Source organism: Anser anser (genome assembly GCF_964211835.1).
Source record: "Anser anser genome assembly, chromosome: 2".
Classification (NCBI taxonomy): domain Eukaryota; kingdom Metazoa; phylum Chordata; class Aves; order Anseriformes; family Anatidae; genus Anser; species Anser anser.
Genome location: NC_139721.1, coordinates 54,920,154 through 54,940,503, shown reverse-complemented (window position 1 = coordinate 54,940,503; position 20,350 = coordinate 54,920,154). Strand labels below are relative to the sequence as shown.

The 20,350-nt window shown below is 36.3% G+C and overlaps 1 protein-coding gene across 11 annotated transcripts in view; it reads left to right on the top strand.

Moving 5' to 3' along the window:
* The window catches only part of PIEZO2 (piezo type mechanosensitive ion channel component 2), a 320,203-nt gene that overhangs the window by 209,798 nt on the left and 90,055 nt on the right, over positions 1 to 20,350 (top strand). For 8 of the 11 annotated variants that reach the window (XM_083826665.1, XM_083826662.1, XM_083826664.1 and 5 more), the window contains 6 exons: positions 5,457 to 5,619; positions 12,399 to 12,533; positions 14,145 to 14,183; positions 16,002 to 16,140; positions 16,595 to 16,734; positions 18,761 to 18,997. In XM_083826665.1, coding sequence (XP_083682791.1) covers positions 5,457 to 5,619; positions 12,399 to 12,533; positions 14,145 to 14,183; positions 16,002 to 16,140; positions 16,595 to 16,734; positions 18,761 to 18,997 — 853 coding nt within the window. Of the gene's footprint in view, positions 1 to 5,456; positions 5,620 to 12,398; positions 12,534 to 12,565; positions 13,064 to 13,311; positions 13,383 to 14,144; positions 14,184 to 16,001; positions 16,141 to 16,594; positions 16,735 to 18,760; positions 18,998 to 20,350 lie in introns of those variants that run through there. The other 3 variants (XM_083826663.1, XM_083826659.1, XM_083826660.1) reach the window with 3 other exon arrangements.

The window sequence follows — 20,350 nt, the reverse complement described above, 5'->3', positions numbered from 1 at the left end:
ATGCAGTTAATTTATTGACATAGCCTCGTGTTTCTGACCAGAATGATTTGTAATAGGTGGTGCTTAGGAAAATGCTTGACAAATCTGAATACAGGTTTATGCTTTTTTATGTTTGCAATGAAGGCAATTAACTGAGAGCAAAATCAACCAATTTCTGTCAATATACATCAAGCCCAGCTAGAATGTATGAGAACTAAAAACAAAGCAATGTACAGACTCATGAGCAATTACTCCACAGAGGTTCAGCAGGCTTTGGAGAATCCACTGCCCTCTCAGACCCTTCAGAGGAAGCATAATTAACAGGACATGATAAAAGACATTTTCCTGCCACTGTGAATCACTTGTCTTCTTTGATTGAAAGCTCTGAATGATTTTTTATGTGCATTTTGCACATTGTCATGGGTTAGGTTGGGCTCATGAGAAAAGCTGTTGCATGTCTTTTGCTTCCGCTTAGTGAGTCAGAGTAGAGTCTGTAAAACACTGTAAGTTATTACCTTAGAGGCTTTATGAACTTGAATGTTTTTGTTATATTGATGTATTTTGATGCATTTTCATAAGTATTGTATGCAAGGCAGTTGCTTCTGTCACTAAAGTGGCATTATTTACATAATTTTTGTTCCCAGTCCCTAAAAGAAACAGCTGCCAAACTAGGTCAGAATTTTACTACAGTCTCATCCAAAGGTCTTTCATACAAGTTAAAGAAATCACTAAGATATTACATTCATTTCATTCAAATTATATTTTCTGAATCTCCAAACAGTTGAGGTGAACATTGGTAGCCATGTATTTGGGAGTTCTTTGTCTGCCTCCAAAGCCTGTCACATGGTGGGATTCTGTTCTCCTCCCTCCATCTCCACCTCCATCTCCATCACATCCTCTTACCAATGAGCCATCTTCAGAAAATTCAGAGGAACTTAGTGTCATTTTTATAGAATTGGCTAGCATGTTGGGAAGACAAAAGAGACGGAAGGTAGCAGGTGTAAGTTAGGAGGAAATAAAGAAAGCTTAGTTGTCCTTGATTTTTCTTTGTTTGTTTTCTTGTTTTGTTTTGTGTGTTAGTGCATAAAGGTTTTGCGCTGACCAGTTCAGAAACTGCAGGTCTAATAGCAATAAAATAGCTTTCAACTATCTGCTAATTGACATAAAACTGTCCGAAGAAGCCTGGATATATTTAGATGAACATGTGAATATGGGCTTCTACTCTGATATCTGGGTGGTGTCCACGTGCAACCTCTAGGCCATGCAAACAGGCGAAAGCTGTGCAGTGTGATGGAGGTGGACTATGGATGTTCTGCCTTGTTGGATGAGGTTGCTGTAAACTGGGAAGCTCAGAGAAGATACAGGAAAATGACTTCTGGTCTGCTGTGTAGTGAAAAGTAGTATGTAAAGTAGTACACAGAATTGTAGGAAGACGTAGCATGTGGAAAACTCATCTAGACAAAACTATTGTAGAAACTAAATGCTATAGGAAATAGTATGGCAATAGAAGATTTGGTATCACTTGAAATTGAGATTGGATGCCTTTCTTAACTATAAACTTTAATCCAACCACAAGTTATTTGTTCAATGCAAGAATTATGGTGTGTCCTATGTTATGCAGGAAGTCAGAATTATTACTTCCCATCCTGGCCTTGGAAATTACAAGACAAATCCTAGTCTGAAGTCAATTCCTAAAATATCAGTTCATCCAGGATCCAAACTGACAGATACATTTTTACAAAGAAAAAATGTTCCAGCCCATTTTTATGGATGGCAAAATTCATAGACTGAACAGATCTGTAATTATTCTGTTTGATAATTCTGTATATGAGAAATACATTTAATTTGTTTGGTTAATATAATCATATATGTTCATGCTTTATACCACAACTTACTATTATTGTCAATTATTTTTCTATATTAATGTAATACTAAACTAATGCATGCTGGAGAGCTTTTAGCAATCGGCATAATAGAGTAATAAAATGTGGTACTTTGGCAGCCCCTCAGGTCAACTGTCTGTGAGTATAAAAGGATATTTTTTTTTCTGTTTTCAAATAAAATTGAAATTGCTCTTCTGATTTTTGTTAGATATCAAAAGTTGTTTGATGTTGCCTTTTTTTGTGTGTGTGGTGGTTGTTTTTTGTTTGTTCATTTGTTGTTTTTTGTATATTTGTTTTGGTTTTTATGGTCATAGCTTACAGCTTTGTCAGAAAGTCACAGAAGATGAAAGTGCACCTGCCAAAAGGGTGATTCACAGATTCAATAGGAAGCTTTGCTGGGAAAACAAGTGAATGGAGTAGGAACTGGATAGATATCACCCTTTCAAGAACTGCTTTTCACTGTGATGTTTCAGAGCACACCTCAGTCAGACATTCTAGTTCCTTTTGGCTCTTTATAGTTTCTAAAAATTTCCAAATGATTTCTGCTATATGTTTTTAAATAGAATGCGTTTTTCAGAATACTGATGAGGACTTTGAAAAACACAATTTTTGCTTCTTTGCAAGAGTAGAAAAGTGAAGTTATTGCATCTAACAAACCTCCACTTGTTCATGAAGTTAAATGCAGACTTTTGAAGGGTAAACAATTTCCAGTAGTAAATGGTCTTCATGTATTTGTTTTATTTGTCTTCTGTATCCAGACATCCTTGTCTTGTTTGAAATCCAGTTTCCCTAACCTAAGACTCATTCTGGGTTTTCTAATGGCATACATATATGTTGGCTAAGACAAAGTCACACTAAGATCAAAGCTGGAGGCAAATATAGCTGTCCTGATTACTACTGAGCATAATGACATCTTCATGGAATGAAGTATGCAGAACTGAGAAATGCCCTAATATATTTTGCCTACTGTAAATGCTTACAAGTTTTCCAGCAGTTATTCCTGTGTATTTAAAAGCTTTAAATAAGAGAAGATGACTCTATGTCTTTGATAAACGTTCTGCACCAGCAATTCTCATTGACGATAATGGTCAAGAATAAATATTGAATGAGTAGCAACTTGTAGCCTTACTGAAGGCCTGTAGACAGAATGAGCATTCCCAAGACATCAGAGTGTTTTGAATGTGGTTCATGGGAAATGTTGTGTTGAGTACCTTCGTGACTAACAATTCTCAAAAACTCAGAAGACCTCAGAAATAAGCAGCAGTTCTTCTAGGTTCATTATTTATGATACAAATATACTGTGGATAAGGTCACAGCTAAGAGGGAAGAGATATATTATAACTTTTTAGTATTTGGTGAATGCAGGACCAGATGGGAGCAGAATTAAGTCCCATAGTAGAAAGTATGGATTATTTGAAGCAAACAGGTGAAACTAAGAGAATTAAGATTTAACTAAAATGTAATAAATTTTCCGAACTGGTGAGATCATGTGGAATGCTTCTTCAGTGGGGATGAAAGGAAAACACAAGTTTTTGAGACTTTATATTTATAGTACATTATACAGGAGAATGGAATATGTGATAATAAGATCAGGTCTGTCTGGCAGAAGAGTTCAGAAACTGTTTTTCCCTGATTTCTGTAGGAAATACTCAGCACTCACTGGCAATGGAAAGACTTCTCACTTCAGTAAGAATTGAATTGCACTCTGATTCTGAGACATTTATGAAACAGAAGTAGGGTAATTCATACTGTACTTACACAGAAAATATTAAAATGAAACAAAGATGAAGGAATGCATTATGAAATAGAGGTAGAAGATGAAACTAATAGGAGCTCAACATCCCTGATCATTGATGGGGAAAAATTTCAAGTCAGATGGCAGAGAGGAAAGTAGACAAAACAAGATGTTCCCCTATGCTGATAGAAATAAGAACAGAATACAGTCCAGCATATATTTTGGTCAGATGGAGCCAAACTGTAACACTGGCTCTGAATTTGCTTGGATGCTACAGAATTTTGAATCTGGGTCAACTCCAAAAACAGGTCTGTCATCTCCTTTAAGTTACAGCATTTTATTTTGTATGCAGAATCTTTTTTTTTTTTTTTTTTAATTATTTTTTCCAACCTTGTATCCACCCAAAAGCTCTGAGAATTACTCAGGTTTATAGCTTTTGTCTTGTGTTGACAATCAGAGTGAGAAGTGAGTTCTGATAAATTGTTTAATAAAATACTTTAGAGCACTAGTTCTGGTGGTTAATGGTATTATACCCATGCCACTAATCCCCAGTGAATGAACAGGCATAACCTCTTCTTTTTCACTTCACTTTCACTTTATAGCATTGAAAAGGCAGATTTCAGGCAGTAGATCTCTGTTGAATATCATACTAATTGTATTCATTCACCCTGTTGTGTTGGATTCTAGTAAGTAAAAGAAGTAATCTTTTAGATATATACTATTAATGATTAAATCCCCTAGCAGAAAACAAGCAAACAAACAAATTAAAAAATATTTATTTTTTAATGTATTTGTTTTACTCTTTCAAAATTAGCATAGTTTGGGGTTTTTGTTCTTTCAATAAATGATTCTCCTTAACCATCTCTTAGGTGAAATCTATTTCTTCTAAAAATCAAAAACTCTCATACACATTGTAAAAGAATCTTGCCAATAAAAGAAACAAACACAAAAAAAACTGATGTAATGAATACTGATACGTGCTATGGTGATGTAATGAACTAGCTCTGGAACTCTGCAAAATATTTTAGATAAAAAAAAAAAAAACAGATTAATGATGACTTCCTACTGGTTTTGCTTCAGGTATAAAGCATCTAATATCTTGTCTTAAATTAAAAATGTTGCTTTTTTTTTTTTTAATTCTTAAGTGCTTTTTTTTTTTTGGCATAAGTTTCTTACTTGGTGAAGTACCAGTTTTTCAAGAAATAGTCAAATATATCATTAATTCTGCAACTACATTAATACTAATTATGGAATTAATTTTTCATCTTTTTTTTTCTCAATGATATGATCATTCAGAGCAATTGCTTTGCCAAATGTTTTCCATTGTTCACAAAAGCCATTAATTCAGTGAAGCTCTGTATGTCTATACGTTTTTTTCTCTGATTAGACAGCAATTATTAATAGTTTTATCTTTTTTCTTTTTTAATTTTCAGTAAGCTGTTCAATGTGCTAAGGAGATGTGCTTTACAGCTCTGTCCTGGCAGAGCATGTGGAATGGCATTGTATGTCAGTTTACTGAATCACTTTGAAATGCCATGTTACTGTGGTTTGCCAAATGGCCATGCATCTAGATTCTCTCTCCCCCTTTTCTGTAGCTCTAAGCCAAAAGGGCTCAGGTCATTTAAAGTTTTTACATTGGACATGATAGGTGCAATAATATTATACTCCCATGTTTTATGTTGAAAACTAAGTGCAAAAGACCATTCCTTTTCACTAAATATTGTGGAATGAAAATATTCACTGCATTTTAGATAAGATCTAAACAGGACAATCAGTATTATAAGTAAGCAAAAATATTCTTAAGCAATATAAGTTTTGATGTTTATTCTCTAACTTCGTTGTTTTTTTTATATCCACAGGTTGTTTGGTGTCACTTCTCTTACTCAGACAAACTGCTCAAGCACTTGGATGATCATCAAAAATCAAGAGTTGCATTGGTATCACCATGCTAATCCAATCTTACTGCTAGTGATGTACTACACCCTTGCAACTCTAATCCGCCTTTGGCTACAAGAGCCCATTGTAAGTGTGATTTCCTTCTCTCTTTAGTGCTAATGACTGTGAGACTGGCCAGTGCACATAATTCCTCACAGAGAAGCAAAATTCAAGAAAATTCAGGGAAAGAGACAAGTGCAAGCTGGTACCTTGAGTTCAGGCTTTTTGATAGGTGTCTTCAAGAGTCTGACTGAAGCTTTTACATGGATATTCTTCTTAACTAGTGACTGCAATGGCAGATAATTAATGCTTATTCTGATTTAGAAAGCCAATGTCAATACAGTGCAATGTAGGCTACCAAATGGAAGGCAAACGCCCAGGGCTTGTTGTCTAGCAGCACTGTGGTGGGATACAGGCTGGCACAGGATACCATTGAGACAAGACAGAGATTTGAAATTTTATCACAGATAGAGAAAAATTTTCTGAAAACTTTTGCTCCTGAATCTGTGACCATGAATGAAAATCCCCACTTAGGTTTAAAAGCAAGAGAAAAAGGAGACAAAAAGTAGATTTTTACCTCTTCCTGTTTCAGGAAAAGAGGGAATATAAACCCAAATGTACCTTAAAAGCTTAGAAACTGGAATCATGAAGAGGATGATCCTAAGCATTGTTTATTTTAATCCTCTGAGGTTTGACATGAGTTCCAGAGTTTAGGTTTAGCCATGCTGTAAACCACAAAGAAAATACTCATGACTGAACTGTGAATTAGTGGAGTTTGTAGTAACAAGTAAAAATGTTTAAGGTTTTGTTATTTTAAGGGTGTTTCTTCATATAATGGATAATGTAACAGTTTAATGTGTAAAAAGGCACACAAAATACATCACCTCTGAATTTAGATGTCTGATATTTGGGTTTTACATATGTTGAGCTTCGTAATTAAAGGTGAATGATGCCAGAACTGTAAGCTTGAGTTATTAAAAAATCATGCCTTGAGTTTCCAGAAATCTTAAGACTAGCTTTTTTGAAGTCACAAGGTTTTAAAAGATTGTGATCCAGTGCCCTCTGGCATTGGGTTGTTTAATTTTTTATTTTTCTGCAGCTGCAGCAGCTGTGCTTTTTTTTTTTTTTCTTAAATGAAAACTGAGATTTCCAGATAATAATATGATTTTAGCACTGAAGCTGTAACTAATACTTCATGTCTCACAAACTTCGTAGGAAAACCATGAGAACTATTCACAGAGGAGTAACCACATGTGAAATGCAGTTAGTGGGAGCTGTGTGATCTCAGCATCTCCGGGAACTCATTTCCAGAACCTGGGTTCCTTTCATCCAACTTTCACCATCTTAAAGTTTGGTGATAGGTCTAAGTTGATTACTGTGCTTTTTCTGTGGAGAGAAGTGGGCCCATCTGTCTCAAGACAGTATGAATCCTGAAAGTTCCTTTGTGGTCCAGAGAGTCCACACCAGAGTGTACTTGCCTGCACTTCTTTCTTTTAGACTACTCATGTGTACTAAAATGGATATTCCCATAAGACATTAAAATCAGTCTCTGAGAATTGGAAACAAGTTGAATTAGAGGTGTTTTCCAAGCTATTAGGTTAGAGTGAGTAAATATTAGAACAGATTAATTAAAGAACAGAAGATGTCTCTCAAACCCATGCCTACTTGAAAGGCAATACAAAGTATTGGCACCCCCATGGGAACTTCTTATGTCAAGGGAACGATGCCTCCCTCTGAAGAGAAATGAATGCTTAAAAAGGAGAGCACTGTAAATAAAATAATACCCATAAATTGATGCTTATTTTTGAGGCAGGTAATATAGTGCTGCAAGTTCATGTCATTAAAAACAGATGCTGGGATTTTCAATATTTACCATTTTTACAAACTTTTTCTTATGCCCTTTTTCGTCTGTATACATTTTGTTTTTCCTTAACCGGAGCCATAGATCCAGCATTCATCTTTCTCTTATTAAGTTTCTTCTGGTAGACTCTATTGTCTATTATTTAAATCCAGAAATAATTTTATTTCAGGTTTCATTGAAACAATTTTTGGCTTGTGAATTTCTGGTGCACTTCATTCATTACAGACTAAGGATATAACCTGCCTTTGCAATTCCCAGTGATTTCAAAGTTACTCTGTATTTAGGAACTCACCACTAACTTACCTATAGATGGACAGATGGCAATGACAATATGCTGTGTTGTTTAATGTAAAGTAGTTCTCTGAATATTGCTGTTAAAGTACAGTAAAAAGTCTCACCTTTGAAATTTTGTTCAAATGAATCCTTTGAACAGAACCTGTTTTGAACAAACCATGTGTGCTAAATTATGTGTAGAGGAATATTTATTCAGTCTAAAAAGATGTACATAAGCTAAATGTGATACTGGAGCAGCGAATTCTGAAAGCAGAATATAAGAGATGTAGACTCTGGCATTTATTCCTTCTGGTGTGAATAGCATCTTGGGTTCCTCCTGCGGATAAAATTCCTGCTGAATTTTAGTAGGCGTGCTCTCTGAGACAGATACTCTTGAGATTGTCTCTGAATCCCACAGCTGGTCAACAATTTTACAAGAACAATGCCCACTTCAAATCTTGAGTTTCAAGCCAAAAGCTTTTTGTGTGTGCACCACAGTCTGTCAAAGTACAGCATGTATGAGATTTCAAACAGAGTATGGTTGGTCTTTGTGGGATTCTGTATGGACCTTACTCCTGCAAAACACTTTTGGAGGTCAGTGGAAATTTTGCTTTTCTTCTGCCTGCTATTTTGGATCCTGATTTGTTCTAAAACTGAGTCTTGTGAAATTCTACCTCTGCAAATTAGAGGAGGCAGTCTGCCTCTGGAGATTTCAGTTCATAGTTGTAACTAATAGGACTGAATATATGAATAGAGCCCATTCATACTGTCTGTTGAGTGGTAAAGAATAGTACAGAACTCAACTGAGTTACAGCAATTTAATTTATGGTCTTGCTCTTTAAAAACTTTTTAAGATCATTTGAATAAAGAGGAGTTTGAGAGTTGGTCAGGTAGGGGAAGAACTGGAAGAATTAGTCAAGTCAAAGGACTCCTGCAAGTTGTAATCATATGAATGACTACTGCTGTGTTTTCTTAATTTTTTTCCTCTTCTGAGAAAGATAAAACACAACTGCTCACTGCCCCTTATAGACTCTTAGGCTACAAATGTGTTACTGAAATCACTGTCTGCATCTTAGGTCTTCTGGTACTTTTTTGGTCATCCTGGTGTCAAACTAAATGCTGTTGATAAACAGTTCTTTATGGTGTGCAGTTATGTTAAAGTTTTAAATGGCACTGAGAAGTATTTTAAGCACAAGATCAGTTTATTTCACGTTACACTTTGGCTAGGAATGCCCTTTTGCAATCAAATATAAATATACAATCATATCTGAAATGTGCTGCCATTGTGACTCAGAAGTAAAACTAAATTAACAACCATTGTTTATCCAAGTCAAGATTTAAAAAATAGGGCCTTAGTGTTAGGGTTGGAATGGAGAGTTTCAAAACCAGCCAGGATGTTTGGATGTCCTGTTCCCATGGGTAACTTTGCAGACCTCTGCCCAGCATCCTGATTTATTCTTATTCTAATCAACTGACTGCACAAGCAATGAGAACCCTTACCAACAGCTAGTTCCCCTAAAGCTTAATTTGAGGCCCTGCCTTTGAGACACAAACTGCAACTGAAAACTGCTTTTATGCCACAATGTATCTCTTTGTTGGCAGTAGACAGGATTTAAGTAAAAGAAGTATGAGAGCAGGTGGATAGTCCTGTTGAAAACTAAAGGTTGATTTTGTGACGTTTCATTTGAAACAGAAGTAAAAGTGTCTGCTAAGTAGAAAGTACAAAATAGGCATGAGGAAAGTCCTCAGTCCTTACAAACCATTTGTTCAGGTTGAAATAAAATGTGACAATTAGTTGCCTTGACCAGTTACTTTGTAGTTAATAAGAGGGCAAGTTCAAAATAACACTATTAAAGTTAGTGTGTATGCTATATTTTGGCTGCGGCTCAGCAGAGCTTCTGAACCGTCACTTAAGTCCTATTGAAGTCAATAAGACCTTGCCTTGGGTTCCAGGTTACGCAAGCACTGGTGTACTTTGCTCAGTAGGGGTGGTTTTATGCAGCTGAATAGGGGCTATTTTATGCAGCATGGCTTTACAGCTGTATGGTTGAGAATTTGGCACAATACATTCAACAACTAATACTGGTGGAGGTTGCAAAGAGAGGAAGTAGAATTTGGTAATTGTTTGAATTTTGTAGTTCAAAATTTGTTGAATAGGAATGTAGAACCCCACTAGAGCACTTTTCATTTCTTGTTAGAATCAAGTCTGCATACTTGATATTACAGAAATTTTCCCCACAAGAAAATAAGTTCTTTAAAGCAATGCTTAAAGATAGGTAGTCTACCTTTCAATCCTTACCATTCCTACTAGTTTTGAAATAAACCTCCAGGCATTAATGGAGAGCAGAGTGAAATAGCTAGTATTATTCAATAATATTCATTCCGTGGCCTTGCATACCTTTTTTCTGATGTTCTGCATGCTTATTATTTCCATCAGAGCCAAAAACCTAAAGAACACATCAAGCCTTGGAATGAGACAAGAGACCAGAAAACTAAGGAAGTAAAGAGGTCAAATATTAATGAACTAAAAAGTCAGATTGAAGTTTAAAGTTCCAAATTAGAAACCAGGCAAAGGCAGAAAGCAGAGTACCTTCAGTAGTGGCAGCTTCTCCCTGATGGTATCCCAGGGGCCGGTGAGTCCTGCTGAGCAACACCTTGATGGAGATGCTCACAGTTTTCACATGTAGCCTGCTGCCTCTAGAGCACTACCTTTCTCCCTTTAACACCACATGTTTGAGCTTCATCCTCTCACTAGTATGAACAGCAAGATGATCCTGCTGCTTGGTGAGGGCTCAGCTGTGAAGTTCAGGATTGCAAGGAGAGGAAGGACAGTGCAGGAGGAGATCTGGAAGAGCCCGAAGAGGAGCTGTAACCTAGCACAGTTTTTGTACACTCACCCACGTCTCCTGCTTGATGCTGTACTATAAACACAACCATGTTCACTCTATTTGAGAGGCCCCCGTACTCTTGCTGGTCCATGGAATTAAAATGGAGTTAAGGCTGGTGCATTAGCAATCCTACTTCTGGTGGTAATAGTTCCTGTCAAAGGTGAAGAAATAGAGCATGTGCATCATAGAGAATCACAGAATTACCAAACAGACTACGTTGGAAGGGACCTCAGGAGATTATCTGGTCCTACTGCATGCGAGAGCAGGGCCTCAGTTTAAGTTGTTCGGGGGCCTATCAAGCTAAATCTTGGATGTTTCCAGCAAAGACATCCTGTGCCAGTGATTAGTTGTTCTCACAGTGATTTTTTTTTCTTATCCAAAAAACATTTTACTGAAACTAACTGTGCCCATAGCTTCTTGTCCTATAATCATGCCTGCTAGTGAGGACAGTACCTCTGTCTTCTCTAAAACTACCTTTTATGTATTGGAAGGCAGAAAAAAAAAATCAGATTTTGTATGTCTGTCTTGAACTGGGGGGAACTAGAACTGGACACAGTATTGCAGGTATGGCCTGACACTTGACAGGTAGATTGGATTGAGCAGCCTAGGACATGGCCTTCATTGCTGCTGTCATTCGCTGCTGGCTCACGTTCAGCTTGCTGTGCACTAGAACCCTCTGGACGTATTCCCCTGAGCTGCTCCCCACCAACTCTGTTCATAACCTTTACTGCTGCATTCTGTCCCAGATGGAGGACTTTATATTTATCTTTGTTAAGCCCATGAATTTTTGGTTGGGCCATTCTTTTAGCCTGTCTGTGTGGTGGCCCATCTACCTCACCCCTCAGTTCAGAGTCATAAACTTTGCATGGGTGCATTCAACCCCATGATCATCCAGATAGTTTTGAAGATAGTGTATAGTACCAGACCTAACATCAGTCCCTGAGGAACTGCACTAATGATTGGCTACCATTTTGTTTTTGATCTGTTAATCACCCCACTTCAAGCATGACAGTCTAGCCAGTTCTCTACCCGTTCTCTATGCATCTTGTGGTCCACCTGTCCAGTCAGTATCTTACCAGCTTGTCAGCAAGGATGTTGTGATACACTGTGTTAAACAACTCTATAAAAACAAGGTAGTTGACAGCAACTGTTCTCCCTTCATCCACTGAGCAAGTTGTTTCAGCTTAAAAATCAATCAGGTTGGTCAAGCATGCTTTACTCTTGGTAAATCCGTGTTGGCTTTTTCCAGTCATCTTTTTGTCCTTCATGTGAACACGAGTCCACACACAAATATTTGTAGTTCAACACAGAAGAAAGACTAGACAAACCTCAATGGATGACCAGCACTGACTACCCTGTTATGTATTGAGACATGGATTTGTATGTAAGGATAGATTTCACATATCGTTACTTAGGCTGATAGGGTTTTGATCTTTTCTTTTCAATTCTTCAGCTGTTTAATGAAGCAGAATTGTCTTTTCACATATATATGCAGTTAGGAAAATTTAATTTTCTTTCAATTCACTGCTCAGAAAATCAAACTTTTGTGTCTATGGTATGACTGTATACTAAAGAAAGAAGTGGAAGTCAGTGTGATTCTGGTGTCTTGTAACTATCAGGAAGCATCGTGGCATTGATGGACTAGCAGTTTTAGAAAAGCCCTGTCAACATTTCTGAAAATGTCATCTCAGTCAAAGTCATCTATATGATAGAGTGCTTTAAACACTAAAAGGTATTTCAAGGACATATTTTGGAGAGGGAGCATCAATTAGGGGAAAATTTAAATTCCTTTTACGAGATTTTTATTTACACTAGTAACTAGTGCTGTCATTTGTGTTGTTTAGCAGATACCTGACGAAGAAGAGAAATCTGATAGTGGAGAGGATGACAAAGAAATAGCCTGCAGCCCAATTCCAATGACAGCGGAGAGAAGACGCAGTCTGTGGTATGCAAGCCACTATACAACTGATGAGAGAAAAGTAAGGCTGGAGCGGGAAGGGTCTCTGCATTAAATGTCTTTAAAACCATCACTCAATTTTATGACAGTTACTTTGAAATTAATGGAAGCAGCATTAGATAGGCCGCAAGTAGGAAGAACTGAATGTGTGTTTATATAACTAAGATATAATATCAAGTCTATGTGGCAGAGTAGGAAATTTATTTTGAAAAAATTAATAAAGCTAAAACAGGAGCTGGTGTAAGGAAGTAAAAGAACTACATGCTCCTTGCTTTTGACTTCTACGTTTTAGAAATTTAGAGCAAGTCTTTTGGCATCAGGTCACTATCTTTATTCAAAACAGCTAGAAAGTCTGTCAGGGAGCTCAATTCTGATGTAAAGTTTTGATCTGCCTTGTAACTGCTAATTTCCCACTGTCAGTAAAGAGGAACCGCCAGTTTATCTTCCTTCAGGTGTACTGGTGCCCTTGCTGGATGTCTGTAGGGAAGACAGTTGCTGTGAAATCTCCAGGAAAGGATCAGCTTTCTACCATCAGTCCTCAGCAGCTACAATGTAAAATTTCATTTGACAAGTTGCAGTCAAATTTGTGATTTTTAAATACTCCATTGAGCCACATATACTTAAGCTCCTCCAAACTCCATTATAATAGTAACAATGGTAAATGAGCTAGCAAACAAATGGACTGAACCTACTCTATCAAACAACAACAATAACAATCAGTTACTACTGTAGGTTCTTACATTTAGCTATCTTCATTTTTCCATGGAAATTTTAATTTTTCAACATAATATCTTCAACAGCTATTACAGAAAAGCTAGAGAAGGCATGCATTGAAAATACTTCCTGAAAATCTTTTGTGGACAAACACAAAGTAAGCAATAAAATGGTACAGAAATAGGAATTTGGGACTTATAACAGAATTTTAAAAGTGCAATTTTGTTTCCACTATGAATCACATGTCTCTAGAAACATTTCTCACTGACTTGAGTGGAAAATATTTCTGGAAAGACAAAACTGGTGGATATAGCTTTTGATCCTTTAGTGCGCTTTCTTGACATAGCACATTGCAGCTGTTACTTCATATTCTGGTGTTCACTCAGCATTTGTCACTCAGCCTTGGATAAAGCCAATATTTTTTGTTCAATGAAAATATTTCTACTTAATGAGATGAATATTGCTAGCAATTATAATTCTAAGTATCACATTTTATATTAGTATAAACATTTCTTCGGAAGTAGTTTTATAATTACAGTAATTCTAATGATCTTTTAAAACTTAGTTTTTAAGCACTGGATCATTAGAAAGACATTAGAAAGCAGTTAATCAGTATAATGCCATACTGATTAATTCTTTGAGCTAATACCTAAAATTGCAAGGCAGCAGTCTCAGTTTTGGTTCAGAATTCACAGGAATTTACAGTAATGTTATGTCAATGCTTACGGTACACTAAATATCATTTTATGAAGCATCGTGTACAATTCTGCTGGCTTTTTAAGAATTCTTTCTGAATTTCTTAATGCAAATCTTCTGCAAATGTCAGCAAATATGCATGCCTGTATTCAAAAAAAAAAATAGACTTATTAATGCTTGAGCCATGCTTCTTTAATAATTTGTCTTGCATTGCTTTTTGCAGCTTCTGTCAATGACCCAAGATGAATACAAGCCATCGGATGTTAGTATACTACTAGTCTTTGTAATTTTGTCATTCTTTTTAATGTGTAAATACAGATCTCACTGATATATGCAATACAAGCTTAGCTGACATTTTAAAAACTTCTGTGTTTTGTTTAGTCTGTGTTTTGCCATGTAACCTTGATTGTCTTAAATATTATCCTTCTCTTCCTTAACAATTACACTGAGAAACTGCTAATTAGCCTTAAAATTGAAATTACTTGAAATTCACTTGAAGTTACACTACTTGTAGTAGTACCAACTGGCAAACGATCTTTGTTATTTCATTGGGTTTAAATAAGATCTCAAAATATGCTTTCTAATGCAAACCATCTTTAAACTTGATTTAGCTTCTTTGCTCTATTTTTTTCTTTCATTCATGTTAAAATGCTGAGGCTTTTAAAGAGTGACTGACAACACATGAGTTTAATTTACAGATTACAGAAAATTAGAATCCCTGCTTGAGCTGACAGCAAATGATTGATTTATTTTGACTGCTATAGATCCTGTAACAATCCTGAATGCAGAAACATCCCTGCCATTCAGCATACGCAGAAGAATGGAGATACAGATGAACTCTGAGAGCAGCTATAACCAAATCTTAGTGTGCTGCCGAATATACCTAACCCAGATACTGTTCTGAAAGAGAGAGACTGAATCAGTCCACAACATCCCTGTGCATAGTTTCTGCAAGCAAAATAACAGTTCTATCTTACAGCCTAAACACGTCAGTCTTTAACATATACTGCTCTCAGTAACCCATTGCATGTGAATTCCTGCCAATACAAGAGATATTTATGATTGTGGTTGCTGGAACACCAATCCAAATAAGCGCAAGAGCTGAAATTTAGTTCACAAAAAGAAAACCATGCAAGAGTTGAATTAGTACTAAGAAGTGGGCTAAATGCTGAATCAATAACAATAATTAACAGAACTGGTTTTATTAACTGCAGCTAATGTATTTCTCTTCAGAAAGAATTTAAAATTGAAAGCCATTTATAAACACTGTTGTCATAACTACTATAAATAATCAGATAGGAATTCTTAATTTTAAGTCTGAAAATTTAAATTTAAGTCTGAAAATCTCAATGTATTTGCTTGCCTAAGAAGGAGGGTGACTTTGTGGTTATAGCTTTAACCTAAGGCCAGGGGATCATGATGCTTTCCCAGGCTGGCTGTAAAAAGCTAACTTGACCTGGGAAAGTCAGGGTGTCGGAACATGAACTCAAGAATTATTGTTTGTGCACTAAGTCATGTAGTGGGCCTCAGACTTGCCCAGCTGTGCATGCGTTAACATAATCCACTTTCACATTGTTTTTTCTTTCCATAATTTTATATGTAAGACAGGCCAAGAGCACGCAAATAGTCATTTACCATAGTTCAGCTGACTGGAATAGCATGATCACTTTTGCTTGTGTGTCCACACTTCTATGCATTTTCAGACTGCTTGTATGTACGTTGAAATGTCTAATGCAATGTGAAATTTTTGGAAATTGAAAAAAAAAATTTTTTAAAGGAGATACTTACAGTTCTAAGATGCAGAATTATTTTACAGTTTGTTAAAAACTTCACTTAGCCAGTTTGTAAATCTCCTGATATTGCATAAAAAGTTACCCCAAAAATATTTTGAAAGCTGTTATGTACTAGTTTTGCATGCAACATGACTGTAACTATCAGTTTCTTTGGAAGGAGCCAACTACATTTACTCATTCAGCTCCTTTACCGTTGGCAATCCATGGTAAAGCCAAGCACAGAAATAGGAGTCTCATACTTGTAAGAGCTGCCCTAAAAGCAATGCCTCTCTCCCATCTTCTGGTAGGTTCTGCTGGTAACAGTGAATGGGAACCCTTCTGACTATCACACCATCCACCCCACACTGCCATTAGAAAATGGTCCAGCCAAAGCAGACCTGTACTCAACACCACAGTACAAATGGGAGCCTTCGGATGACATGTCAGGTAGTGAAAAGCATTGCGTGGGAATTACCCTTAGTTCCATATTTTCTTTTTCTGTACCTCAGCTCACTGCCTCTTGCATTTATTTTTTGTTTTAGTAAGCTCCTTGGCTTGTTGAAGTTTAAATAATTGCTATCACCTTACAATGATGGCTTACCACTTGGCAGTTTTGTGAACAAGGCTGTAGGCATATACTAACTAAAATACTTTGCCTCTTTGCAAAACAACACAGTGATTGCAGGTTTTGTGTTGCTTTACTGTGCTCAAATGTATGTTTGTTTGTTTTGTTTTGTTTTGTTTTGTTTTGGCTCCCATCTTGAGCTTGCTAAAGGATGTAGATGTAGCTATTAGAGTGATTACAAGTGAAATCACTCCAGGGTTACTTACCTGGAGAGAATGCATACAGTACTCTTAGGGCCAGCATGAATTGCAAATAAGGATTTCTTTTTCTACTTAGAAAAGGAAGAGGAGGAAGGAGAAGAAGAGGAAGAAGAAGTTACCCAGGAGGAAAAAGAAGATGTTAAATTGCATGCCCTTGTCTCTGTGTTCCAATTTATCATGAAACAGAGTTACATTTGTGCTCTGATAGCTATGATGGTAAGTATTGGCAACAAAAGAATAATGCTGTTGATTTTACAAATAGATGTGTCTTCTCAGTGTTTTCCTGAGAGTAATCTCATCTGTTGGTTTTCAGTAAGTGTTTGCATCATGCCTAGAAAATGTTGATACGGTATCTGCATTTTAGATTATTAATGAATAATTCCCAGGCTTGTTATAGACCTATCAGTAGGGCAACATATAGGGTTCTGGATAAAACATCACATTTCCAGGACTGAGAAAGAAAGCAATTGGGGCTGAGTTTTTTTATTGATTCCAAAGCTTCTCTATAAGCAGTATCGTCATGCTGTTGCTCCACTCAGAAATCTGCCTGCAAAATTAAATAATTTCCTAGTCGTATAGTAAATTTTAAATATATCATTCGTATTTCAGATTGAAGCATGCATCTGGTACTCTCTGAGATAAAAGATCTGTAAAGCCTGATTTCCTTTATGGACTCAGAACGGTCTCAAGGAAAATACAACTTTTTGCCAAACATGATTTTGCTGTTGTTTTACTTACCACCCTTATTTCTTCTTTTGATGTTGTTTGCTTTTAAGCCCAATTGATGCAAGTACCTTGAACTGTAGCACATTTTCAGCTTAGTGATTAGCTCTCTGTCTATATTCTTAATGCAGGCTTTGGTTTTACTGTTTTGGAAATGTTTCCACTGTGATGAAATTAACCATAAAGTTTCTTGGCTGAATTTTGTGTTAAAAATGGTAAAATAAAATAGTTTGGCTGCTTTTTGTTTGAATATAGTTTCATACCTTATTTACTATCCTTTAACAGGAAAAGCAGACTCCTTGTGCAGAATCTGGATCTGGCTTCATGCATTCTGAAACATTAACAAGTAGTTGCTTTTGTATTGCCATAATGTCTCTTTTTTTTCCTTTCTTTCTTTTTTTTTATTTTCTAGTTGTGTGCTTCACCTGTTTTGCAATTTCTTTTTAATTCATTTATAGGCTCATATCTTTCAATATCAGAGGAGGAAATATTTGAAGACCTTTCTTGTAGTTTGATATTGAGACACTACTAGCTTTTTCTCTTAGTGATATATCTCTATTTCCTATAATCTGACCCAAATTCATTTATGAATTCCTTTATGGTATAATCTGATGAAAGTTCCACTTACACCATAGCCAAGGATTCCTCAGTGTAAGTTACATTCTTGTATGCGAAGAGAGAAGTAGCATATTAGTGTTTTTCACATACTCTTACAAAACATTATTTCCAAGGGGGATGGACTAGACTGACTGATATATTCTTAATGTTTCATACTTTTTAATTTAAATTGAAAGGGAAATTAAAATACGTTGCCAGTTATTCCCCGGTTATACCAGCATATAGCTGAATTTAGTCCTAAATCAATAATGATATTAGCAAAAACACTTTAAAAAAAATCCTTTCCCCCAGTTGTTTACTAGAGTAGTTTTCAGTAACTGATTTCTGCAAACTATTTAAAACATTATCTAGTTGTCAGTGTAGGAGGCAATCTAATACGGTTAGTGTAAACTAACTGTTTTTCAGCTAGCTGTGTACATACCTTAGCTTTCCATCTTAAATTGATTCTACAAAAGCTAGAACAGTATGGAGCCAGCATAATTTTATAAGTCTGTCAAGGGCTTTGACTGTAAGCAGGTATCAAATATGTTTTGCTATTGCTATGCTGATTTCTTTATTGCTAGTTTTGCAAGAAGGTCCTTAGTGCCCTAAAGTTAGCCTGTACTTTCCATCTCTGTTTATTTGGTGTAATAAAAAGCAGTGAGCCTGGTCACAAACCTTACCAGTGTGCAATTAATGTGCAGAGAAGGGTTTGCCCCCAGCTGTGGACTTCTTAAGAATCCATTTTCAGCATGTTTTTGAAGGGGTTTATTGTAGCTGGCCCAGTAGCTGATTAATATGGATGAGAGTCTCATGACAATGAAAATGTGTGCTAAGCAGAGAAGCGTAACTGGCTGTATGCCACAACATTGTTCCTGAATGAATCCTTGGACATTTTTTCCCTCTTTCTTCTTTCCATAAGGCATGGAGTATCACGTATCACAGCTGGTTGACTTTTGTGCTATTGATCTGGTCTTGTACACTGTGGATGATTCGTGACCGAAGGAAATATGCCATGATCAGTTCACCGTTCATGGTTTTCTATGGAAATCTACTGCTAACGTTGCAGTACATATGGAGTATTGAGCTCAAGAATGATGAGCTTCCTCAAGTATCGGGTTTTTTAGAAAGAAAGGAACCTGGGGAGTTGGCATCAAAGGTAAGTGTTACAAACAGCTGAGATTTTTTATGAAACCACAGAATAAATACATTGTGACAAAAAATGTGAATTACTTTACATGTAAGAATCCTCAGTATTCAATATAACCATGTTCAGTAGCAGATATACAATAAAGGATAAGTAGTTTAAAAATGTTGAGAAATTTGCTTCTTACTCGTAAAGCTAATACCAAAACAGATGTTTCAGACATACTTACAGGTTCTCTTGATAATTCTGTAGAGAACACATAGTAGATAGAAATTTTGGCTTTATAAAATGGGTCCAAAATAGATGTGATTTGATTTGTTAGGTAAATGTTTATCCTCTTAAGTCTTGCCTCTTGTACCTTTGTCTCAGCTACTTCCGAACCCTTCAACATAAGTATTGCACATGGATGTTTCTGGCTTTCAAAAACATAAACCCAGACCTATGTAGTCACTGGCACACCCACTGTTTGTAGCGGGAAACAGAGCAAGGGCCATATGAAGATCTGAAAAAGAAGTAAACTCAGTACTTGTGGGTGGTTAAATTGACACTCGTAGTTCTAGTGCCTTTATTTACCATGGCATTTTGTTGTATTTGGTCACCCATGCTATGTCAGGTCTGTCTTTGAACATGATGGTAACTGTGATTTTGTTATCATTACCAGTATTCCTCACTCCTTTAGGATTTGTCACAAGCAGCAGTACATGGCTGCCACTGAAGTTGGAATCCATTTCATGTCAGTAACAAGAGTTTGTTGACTTCACTGCATGATAGATTTTTTTCCATTGATATCTTGAAAGCCCTACAAAATGCATTGTGTTTGGCAGGAGTGCTGTTGGGGGAGGGAATGAGCATAATTAGGAAGTTTTTTCATAGAATACCCAAGAGGGGCGTCTCAGAGAGTGCAGGTAGTTGGCACTGCTCCCCTTGAGATAAGTGAATTACTTCCCTTATGCCTCCTAGTTACCATTCACAATGATTCTGCAAGTGAATTCGCTTGTTGGCAGTGCCTTTGGACAACCATTTGTTGGTCTTTAATGCATTTGAAAATTAATGAGCACTGTATGATTTCTCCTGTAAAGGTAGAAATAGTTAAGTAAAAGAGCTAAAGCTCAAGGAATTCTGTAGATTCAGTGACTGTTAATCTCTAAAGGAGTTTTAATGTTCTTAGTATGTCAGCCCCTTTGACATAGTTTCTTATTAGCTATATAATCAAGTATCTTATATAAAACTAGCTGGTGTCAGGAAAGAAAACTATTGTGCATATATGATGATTTGGCCACATCCCAAAAAATAATAGAAAATGCCTACTGCTTTTTTTTTTTTTTAGGCTGAATATAATGCACTCAGTAAATCTCACAAAATCAC